Source organism: Myotis brandtii, unplaced genomic scaffold (genome assembly GCF_000412655.1).
Source record: "Myotis brandtii unplaced genomic scaffold, ASM41265v1 scaffold2720, whole genome shotgun sequence".
Lineage (NCBI taxonomy): Eukaryota > Metazoa > Chordata > Mammalia > Chiroptera > Vespertilionidae > Myotis > Myotis brandtii.
Window position 1 is genome coordinate 270,200 of NW_005360353.1, and position 9,802 is coordinate 280,001.

General features: G+C 51.0%; 2 protein-coding genes across 3 annotated transcripts in view; one reads left to right on the top strand and one right to left on the bottom strand.

The window, feature by feature from the left end:
- TAF6 (TAF6 RNA polymerase II, TATA box binding protein (TBP)-associated factor, 80kDa) overlaps nt 1-3,040 on the bottom strand; it is a 6,926-nt gene extending 3,886 nt beyond the window's left edge. Inside the window, 5 exon segments of the mRNA XM_014541467.1 lie at nt 37-93; nt 305-458; nt 563-649; nt 749-964; nt 2,953-3,040. Of these exon segments, the coding sequence (XP_014396953.1) occupies nt 37-93; nt 305-458; nt 563-649; nt 749-904 (454 nt within the window). The 5' untranslated portion in view covers nt 905-964; nt 2,953-3,040.
- Nucleotides 3,041-4,379: 1,339 nt separating this feature from the next.
- CNPY4 (canopy FGF signaling regulator 4) lies at nt 4,380-8,767 on the top strand. Of its 2 annotated transcripts, XR_001362552.1 has the most exons (7): nt 4,591-4,791; nt 6,958-7,084; nt 7,180-7,276; nt 7,501-7,623; nt 8,121-8,238; nt 8,331-8,537; nt 8,569-8,767. XR_001362552.1 is itself a non-coding variant. In XM_005868522.2 (6 exons), exons 1-6 carry the CDS (start codon nt 4,671-4,673, stop codon nt 8,483-8,485), a joined length of 741 nt encoding a protein of 246 aa, XP_005868584.1. In that variant the 5' UTR covers nt 4,380-4,670; the 3' UTR covers nt 8,486-8,767. The 2 variants fall into 2 exon arrangements, 1 of the variants encoding a protein (XP_005868584.1); XM_005868522.2 differs by having other exon boundaries at nt 4,380-4,791; nt 8,331-8,767.
- Nucleotides 8,768-9,802: the final 1,035 nt, after the last annotated feature.

A 9,802-nucleotide genomic window follows, 5' to 3' on the forward strand; every position in this document is an offset into this window, starting at 1 on the left:
AGAGACAGAGGGATGGGCTCTGGGCAGGGAGGTTACCTGGAGGTGGATTCTCTGGGATAGCTGGCTGGCAGCCTTCAATGCTCAACCAATGAGCTGTGAGGAAGGAAGGTATCAAGTTGAACTGCTGCACATGAATACTAGGGAGTCACTCCACACTAAGAAACGTGTGTTTTCATTCCTGTTCCCACTTCCTGCCACTCACCAGGGATCTCACACTGAGGGTTTCATCCTTGTGAGACTCCTTAAACCCATAAGCATTGCCCCTCCTTTCCTTCCCCTGCCCCCCACTCTCCTTTCCCCCAACCTTTGAGGCAGACGTCCAGGGGCACCCGGGGCAGAGGGGTATTGATGATGTCACTCAGGTCAACCTCCTTCTCTTCATAGAAGTAGAGTTCCCGGCCCCCACCAGAGGCGAACCGGAAAGGAATGAACTCTTGAGCATGGAAGCCATACAGTGGCTATCTCAGGAGAGAGAGAGAGAAAGACAGCAGGATGAGAAGGGGGCCCATGGGAGGCCTGTTCTTACCCCCCTGCCCATCTCAGTCCTGTGTGTCCCAATCACCTCAACGTTCTTTAGCTTCAGTGCATAGTCAATGTCACTGGTGGTGAGCTTCTGCCGCTTCCCCATGTGCATGAACTTTAAGGCATCCTGGGTGGAAGAACAAATGTCAGCCTGAGACCCCGAGGAAGAAGGGGCCTGGGCATCCTCCTCAATACAATGCAGGACTGGGTGGAGGGGCCAGATTACCTGTGCAATCTCCTTGATGCGGTAACTGACTTCATCTGTCAGCAGCTGACAGGTTTCCTCCTGAATCTGGGCGATGCCCATCGATTCGGCCACCACCTTCATTGACTCCGAAGGCAGCACAGTATTGCTGAGCTTCAGCTTCTTCTCCTCAGCCATTCTGGAGTGCTTCCTCCCTCCTCTGAAGGATGATGCCCCGGGGTGGAGAGATGGGAGATCCTGTGGGGGGATGGGGTGGGCAGAAGAGATAAAAAGAAATGTGAGACCCAAAGCAGAGGGGCTGTCTGCTCAGGAGAGGCCACAACAAATGGAGGACAATGAGGATGTGAGGAGGGAAGAACTCGTGGTCCCTTCTGTCCATCCCCACATGAGTCAGCACTGGGTGTAACAGAAGGAGGTAGCAACTTGATCCAGTTCAACGTAATTTATTGAGCTCTGATTCTATGCCAGGCACTATACAAGTGAGGTATAGTAGGGATGATCTTGACCCTCAATTTAAATACCAGCCCTAGCATTACTGTGCTGTGTTACTACGGCAGGTTACTTCAACTGTCCCTGCTTTGGGTTTCCATATTTCCATAAAATATGGAAGACACTTTTTTCCTAAGGTTGTTTTATGCATACTTTCATCTCTCTTGTCCCTTCTTGCATTATTACTTGAGACAAATACAGTACTGGTTAAATACAACTTCTCACACCCTGGCCCTATATTCTTGTACAATTCAATATGATGAGAAAAATACACAACCATCATGGCTAATTACCACTTTAAATTCATGGCCACAAACTTCAAATGGGCCCTTAATCCTGCAGACAAGCATACTGTAACTCAATGCACCCAGTCTCCCGCTGTCCTGTGTGACAGCCTTTCTCCTTCCCCACTTTTGGCCATCAGAAGGGACCTCCAGCCTTTCATCATGTCTACCCACCGCGTAGCACTGGCATCCACATACCTGCCTTCCCACCAGTTACTACAGAGAAACTTCATGCCCGACACCACCTCCAACATTGTTCCAGTGTTTCTCCCATCTCCCTCTGGCATCAATTTCTCAACCTACCAGATCATTTCCATCAGCCTACAAAATGCAGTTATTTTTCCTAGCTTAAAACAGCCTTAAAAAGGAAGGAAATTCTGACACATGCTACAACAGGAATGAACCCTGAGGACATTATGCTGATTGAAATAAGCCAGTCACAAAAGGACAAATATGGTATGATTCCACCTGTGTGAGGGTCTTAAGTAGTCAAACTCAGAGTCAGAAAGTGGAACGGTGGTTGCTAGGGGCCGGAGGAGGGGGAATGGGAAGTTATTGTTTAATAGGGACAGAATTTCAGTTTTACAATGTGAAGAGTTCTGGAAACGGATTGTCGTGATGGTTACACAACAATGTGAATGTATTTAATGCCACTGAACTACACTTAAAAATGGTTAAGATGGCGGGCTTTGTGTGTATTTTACCAAATTAAACATTAAGACAAATCTTTTATTTCACTTTCTCTATATGATATACCCCATTTTTTCTCCTCCTTGCAATAAAACTCCCTCAAAAAGTTGTCTTAACTTTGTTTCTAATTCTCCTCTCCTCTCTTGAACCTACTCCAATCAGGCTTTTGTCCCTCTAGGTCCCTGAAACTCTCAAGGTCATGGATGACTTCACATTGCCAAATCCAAGGCCCACTCTGTCCTCCCTCATCTTCTTTCACCTCAAAAGCAGTACATAGCATAGCTGACTACTACTTTCTGAAAACTGTTTTTTTACTCCGCTGTGGCACCAACTTCTGGTTTTCCTCCTACCTCACTGGCCATTACCCCTCAGTTTCCTTTTCTGGTTCTTCTTCCTCACCTGCTTAATGTTAGAATGTCCTAGACCAGTGGTCGGCAAACTCATTAGTCAACAGAGCCAAATATCAACAGTACGACGATTGAAATTTCTTTTGAGAGCCACATTTTTTAAACTATATAGGTAGGTACACTGTTACTAACTTAATTAGGGTACTCCTAAGGCTTAGGAAGAGCCACACTCAAGGGGCCAAAGAGCCGCAGGTACACTGCTAACTTAATTAGGGTACTCCTAAGGCTTAGGAAGAGCCACACTCAAGGGGCCAAAGAGCCGCATGTGGCTCGTGAGCCGCAGTTTGCCGACCACTGCACTAGGTGATCCAACCAGATTCCTCCATTCCCACTGCAGGTGCCCATCATCTATCACCTGGGTAACTTCAATAGCCCCCGGAGAAGCTCTTCCGGCTTTCACCTTGCTCTTGACTTCTACTCCCAACACAGCTGCCAGAGTGATTCTGTCAAATTATAAATCAGATTGGGTCATTGTTCAAACTCCGTAATGGCTCCCCATTTACCATCCAGTAAAACCCAAAATTCTTATGGTCCACAAGGCCCTCTCTGCATGACATCTCTGACCTCCTTTCCTTCCTTCTTCCAGCTCCACTGCCCTCCTTGCTGTTCAAACCTGAGAGGCATGCTCTTGCTTTATGGCCTTTGCTATTCCTTCTGCCTGGAATGCTCTTCCCCAGATGACAGCCTGACTGCCTACTTCCACCACCCTCTTTAACACCACACTCCACCCACCCTCTTCCTCCCCAGGGCATCTAACATCCAATCCATATTGTATCATTTCTTATCGATGATCACCACACCTCCTCCTCCCGCGCCGTATGGACAGAGATCTCTGTCTATTGTGTTCACTGATGTGTTCCAAGTCAGCAGACTGTTGCCCGAGACACTGTAAATATTCAATACATATCTGCTGAGTAAATGAACGAACTGTGAGGATTAGAGATCTAAGCGCTCAATACATACTCGGTACCGGTGTTATCCAGAGGAACAAGTACAGACCCAAGCTTGGAATCTACTGCCTGGCCAGCAGGAAGGGGGCTCGCTTAAGGCTGGTATTGGGAAAACGGATGCAAAAGTGTTGAGGACCGACTGCGACTGCGGGACGTCGGTGGGGCTGGTGCGGACGCGCCGAGGGCGTGAGAAGATGGAGACCAAAGAGAATTTGGTTCTTCCCTACACATCCAGCTCTCCTCCTCCACTCTGGTCTCATTTGCCGGGAACACACTTATTCACACATACTCTGCGCCTGGAGCCGGGGTACAGGAGGCGGTCGTGCCCCAGCGTCCTGGCGAACTACGAATCCTTCAGTACCCTGCGGTCTCTGCCAGGAGGAGCTCACAGCGCCCGACAGCCCCTCAGGGCGGTGGAGTCGGCGGAAAGCCTTCACTGAGGACTAACCTGAGCGAGAGCCAACAGGAAAACGGGCCCGGGGACCCCAGGCCCGGGGTCCAGCTCGAAGGAGCCGGGAGCCCACCTCATCCCCCATCCTCCCTCCAATGCAGACACACAGAGTCCCCACGCGTACGGACACGCAACCAACCGTCCTCTTCCTGGTCCCCGCACAGGCCCGACAAGGGGTCGAGGCCGGGGTCCCCTCGACCCCCTCCCGCCAGCCGAGCGTCCCAGGAACGAAGAGCTCTCACCGCCGCCAAAGCGCCGCTCAGCCGGCGCTCGGCGCCATGTTGGCCCCGCCCCCTCCCAGGAGCCGGTCCTGGCAGAGAAAAGGAGCCAGTCCCTACCCCTTCTCTGACCAGGAATAAGTTCTCTAGACTCACGGCCTGAAATTATGTAAAAACTCTGTGTCTACAGCTACATGGCAGGAGCAAACACTTCTGTGGTGATGACTTCTGTGGATCGTCTCACTACTCGGCGGCCAGGACCTTCCGGAGGCGCCACAAATCCCAGGCGGGGAAGGCCGGAGCGACGTGGCCCCGCCCCCTTTCGGGTCGGCACTGCGCGTGCGCCTCCGTGCTAGGCTCGACTCTTAAAGTTGCCTCGGAATTAAAAGGGCCAGCTGCCTTCCCGAAGTTGGTTAGAAGGCAAGGGGTGTTAAGTTGTGGGCAGCACTTTGTCATGGGACCTGTGCCGTTGGGAATATTGCTTTTCATTTTGACTGCATGCGTCCCAGCTTGGGCTGGGGCGCCGAAGGAAGAGGACGATGATGACACAGAACGCTTGCCCAGCAAATGCGAAGGTATCTGAAAGGAATAGCCCCTTTTGGCATCCCTCTGCCCCACCTCCTTTGTTTGGGCCGGACCAAATGGACCGTGATGGGTGGGTCACTCAACCTCCTTAAAGACCTGAGGGAGGTTTTGGTGGAGTTTCGCGGAAGTCGAATGGGATCAAGGGAGGGAACCTATAGTGGTTTCCAAAATCTATGGCACTACAATTCCCATGAGACATCCAGAGAGAGCCCGCTTTTTCTGGCTGGTTTGGGCCCCAATGGTTTGTGGGAATTGTAGTTCAGAGACTATCCGCCCAGGACCACCACGCTACTGAGCATCTTGTGTGTGTTTTTCCCAAGCCACTAGACCTCAATCTGGAGATCCTGCAGGAGCGGGATGTTAGGCTCACCTTGTGGATATCCTCTGCTCCACCTCGGCAGAGACACTCCCAAATTACAGGTCCCGCGTTCTCCTGAAGGGGCTTGGGGATGAGTAAATCAGCCCTTGACGCTCATAAATGAAAGAGGAGGCCACACAACTGGGAGAGGTTCCCCATAGGTGTGAGGCTTTCCAAAGGGTGTGTGTGTGCTGTATGGATTTTACAGCAAGCAGTATCTTCTGTGGTTGCACTATTTGTGGGTCCCAGCTGGTGTTAGGCAGTTATTTATTGGGCTCCTTCTGGATGCACAATAGCAATAGAGAGCAATAATAGGGAGAAGGCATTTCAGAACTGGGCCATTGCGTGCTCTGGTTCCCTAGTTTGTTGCCTTCCTGACTCTAATTTCTTTCCTGGATTCTTTCTCTTTTAACCTGCATTTCAGTATCGCTGTTCCTCAAGACTTGGAACCTAATCTCTACTCCCCTTTCACTTGTGCCCCTACTCCTCTGTCAGAATTTCTAAACACAGACCCAATCTTGTCAGTCCTTGCTTTAACACCTGGGCAGGCTTCCTGCAGTGATTAGAGTACAGCCAAGATTGTTGTTAGGGCAGAACATACATTTCTTTGTTTTATGCCCCCCCTTTCTTTCTTTTCCACAAACTCCCACCCCCAAAATGCCCATGCTGAAGCCACACTGTACTCAGCAGCTAGTGAGCCTGCCTTATCTTTTCCCACCTCTGCTTCTCCCTTTGCCTGGAATAACCCTCTCACTTCTGCATGTTGTTCTCCAAGATCCAATTTAAATGTCACCTCCTTTGGAAGCCTTCTTTTCGTATCTGTCTCCTCTCACTGTATTGTACCCTTGGAGGGAAAGAGAGTACCTGTGTCTCCCAGATCTTAGAGTAGTACCTGGCATATTTTAGGCACCTTTGTTACTTGCTCCTGTGTTTAGTTCACTTGGCACTTCTGTATAGGCCACTCCCTTTCTTGGGACCCATAATGTGCCAGGTCACATGCTAGGTGCTGGAAAGACAGTGGTGGAACAGATGCAGTGCTCACCCTTAAGGAAATCCCAGGCTAGCAGGAAGTCAATATGTAACCATTGAATGAATTTTGCATTTCCTAATGAGATTAAGTCTCTTGGTCTTTTTTTTTTTTTTAAAATATATTTTTATTGATTTCAGAGAGGGAAAGGGAGAAACATCAGTGATGAGAGAGAATCATTGATCAGCTGCCTCCTGCACACCCCCTAATGGGGATTGAGCCCACAACCTGGGCATGTTCCCTTGACCAGAATCGAACCTGGGACCCTTCAGTCCGAGGGCTGATGCTCTATCCACTGAGCCAAGCCAGCTAGGGTCTTAATCCCTAGTGTAGGAACCATCACACCATATTGCCATCTTTTTTTCTATCCCCAACTGCATTGGCAGTGTGTCATGGATAGGGATGGTGGGTCTTAATTGCTCTCTATTGCTATTGTGCATCCAGAAGGAGCCCAATGAATGACTGCCTAACAACAGCAAAGACTTAAACACTGCTCACCTTGTGCTGGCACTATTGTAAAGGCTTTACATGGATTGATTCAATCCTCACCACACCCCTATGAGGAGGTACTATTATTATCTCCATTTTAGAGGTGAAGAAACCAAGGCACAGCAGATTGCTACACAGCTTACTAAGTGGCTGAGTCAGGATTGTAAACCAGGCTGGCTCCAGAGTCTGCATTTGAAACCATCATGCTCTGCTGCTTTTGCTCATCTGCAGAATGAGTTGCTGGCATGTTTGTTTATCTCTCATGTCCCTTTGGACATCTAGTGTGTAAGCTGCTGAGTCTGGAGCTACAGGAACAGCTGAGTCGCACTGGACGATCTCGAGAGGTGCTGGAGCTGGGGCAGGTGCTGGACACGGGCAAGAGGAAAAGACACATCCCTTACAGCGTTTCGTGAGTCCTAGATGTTCCTCCACCTTTCAACCCCCGAAAGAGCTCTGGGAGCTCATACAGTATTCAAGGAGTCTTTGTTTCCCCTCTTCCCACAGAGAGACAAGGCTAGAAGAGGCCTTGGAGAATTTATGTGAGCAAGTTCTGGATTACAGTGTTCATGCTGAGCGCAAGGGCTCACTGAGATATGCCAAGGTCAGACTCCTCCCCAGGGCAGGATCCCACTGCTTAGGCCTATGTCCTCTGGAGCCTCCCTTCTCTAGCCTTTCAGTGTCCCCTCCTCATCTTTAGACTCCCTCATCTCACCCTCATGGAACTTACCCTTCAGACTCTGGTGCTTGACAAAACTGATATGGTGGGAAGGGAAAGGAAGAAGTTGAGGTAGTGGGCTGGGCTGATTCCAAATTCCCATCTCTCAGGGGCAGAGTCAGACCATGGCAACGCTGAAAGGCCTGGTGCAGAAGGGGGTAAAGGTGGATCTGGGGATCCCTCTGGAGCTGTGGGACGAGCCCAGTGTGGAGGTCACATTCCTCAAGAAGCAGGTAGGTTAGGATACAGCCCAGGGAGGTGAGAAGGGAACCTGAAAGGGGAACTAGATCCTAGGGAGGTCTACCTCTGAGCAGGGGAGAAGGGGGCAGAGTGAGGACTGCCATTGATTGACATGCACCCGGAGCATATCAAGAAGTAATAATGGAGACTAATAATATGCATTACCACTTACTGAGTACCAACCATGTGCAAATTTGGAGCCACATACGTTTCAGCTGCTGCCTCATTTTGCCCTCACAACCACCTGATTACCATTTCCCATCTTACAGACAAGGAGCTGAAACTTAAGAGTTTAATAACCCACTCAGTAGAGGAGGTGTTAGTGAATGTTTGTTGAATGGATGGGGATCACACAGCTAGTAAGCCACGTTTAAACTCCTGGCTATCTGCCTCTCCAAGGTGGGGTGGGGAGACAGGTAGTAAAGAGCAAAGAGGAAGGTTCCCAAAGCCCAGCAGAGCAGATACTCTTCTGGCCCTTCCACTTGACCAGTGTGAGAAAATGCTGGAGGAGTTTGAAGAAGTCGTGGAAGACTGGTACTTCCACCATCAGGAGCAGCCCCTGCAGCATTTTCTCTGTGAAGGTCATGTGCTCCCAGCTTCTGAAACTGGTAAGTGTGTGGGCTGGTCCCTTCCCTGCCAGGCCACAACATCCCCTACGCCCAGGACCAACATCTCACTTGTTTTCTATCACCCAACTTAGCATGTCTACAGGAAACTTGGACTGGAAAGGAGATCACAGAAGGGCAAGAGAAGACAGAAGGGGAGGAGGAGCAAGATCAAGAGGAGGAGAAGGAAAAGGAAGAAGAGATGACTAGTGCACCAGGCCACCCCAAGCATGACCCAGAGGACCTTTGACCCTTGTTTTTGAGCCCCCAGGAAGGGCAGGGGTCATGGAGAGCGCTCTGAAGCCTGAGCTCTCTCTACCCCACAGCTTTAATGGTGTGTGTGTGTGTGTGTGTGTGTGTGTCTCACCCCTAAGCTTGTAGGCAGAATCCTGATGGTACAGCATGGCATAGCTGTGGGGAGAAAGGTGTGAGCAGTAGATGAAAGCCCTACCCCAACAGATGAGCCCTCTGCCTGCCATCTAGCTTCCTTGGCTGTAGGTGTGGAGACGATATTGAAGGCTTTCCCCTTTAATTATCTCTACTACTTCAAACCCCACCCAGAGGTGAGCAATGGCATAGGAGTTGGGGGCCTTGGGGACGTCACTTTGCCTTTTTTAGACCCTTGCAAGGATGAAGCCAGAGGGCATTCTCTGCGACTTGCATACACGCCGAAGGCTACGAGCCAACAGACTGACCGCGGAGGGGACGCTGGATGGGGATGGGGTGATGCTGATAAGTTAGGCGGAGTAGGCACTTAGTCTACTTCATATTAATTCCACCGATGGCCCGCCACATAATTTCACAGGTGCCAAATTTTCTATATCGCTAGGAAGCTTTCTTTTTTTAAAAGTATCGGCTGCAACCAACATTTCCAGCAACTCCTGTGCACACGTCCTAGCTGGCTGATGTGGCAGCGCCCCGCCCAGAGAACAGGGCTGCTGGCTGCCGTCCCGTTAGAAGCTAATGGCGCTCTGTAATGCTGCAGCCCAGGGAAGTTGGCAGGGATACCAGGCCGAGGACGGTGTTCGGGCCGGGGTCCGGGTCCGCGCGCGCCGGAGAACGCGGCCGCGTTAGAATGCCGCGGGCGGTGCCATATCGGCCGCCATACTTGGGCTTAAGGGAGCTCGCAGCGGACAAAATCCTTCGCGTTTTTCCGATTTCCATTCTTCCCTCAGAACCTTCGAGGCGTAAAACTGGGTCCAAGGCAGAGAGCGGCGTAGGTTATAGAGAAGGAACTAAAAAGGACCTCCTTGGGAGGGGACGAGTGTGGACCTACCACGAGAGAGTGGCAAGGCGGGGGCCCCCGAAGACACTGAAAGACGCGCTGCTTCACGTGGAAGAAAAGGTTGGGCGATACCATCCTCGGAAGGGGGCTGAGGCGATACCACTTCAAGAGCGAGGGGGCGGCAAGAACTGAGACTTGGAGGTGCCACTTAGTGGAGGCTCCGGCGAGTGTGGGAATCCGAAGGGCCCGGACGTTGGCCCACAGCCCCGCTTTCTCCGGCCATGAGCCGTGTGGTGCGGACCGAGCCGCTGCGCGGGGAGCCCCCCGTGCGGCTGCCTGGCG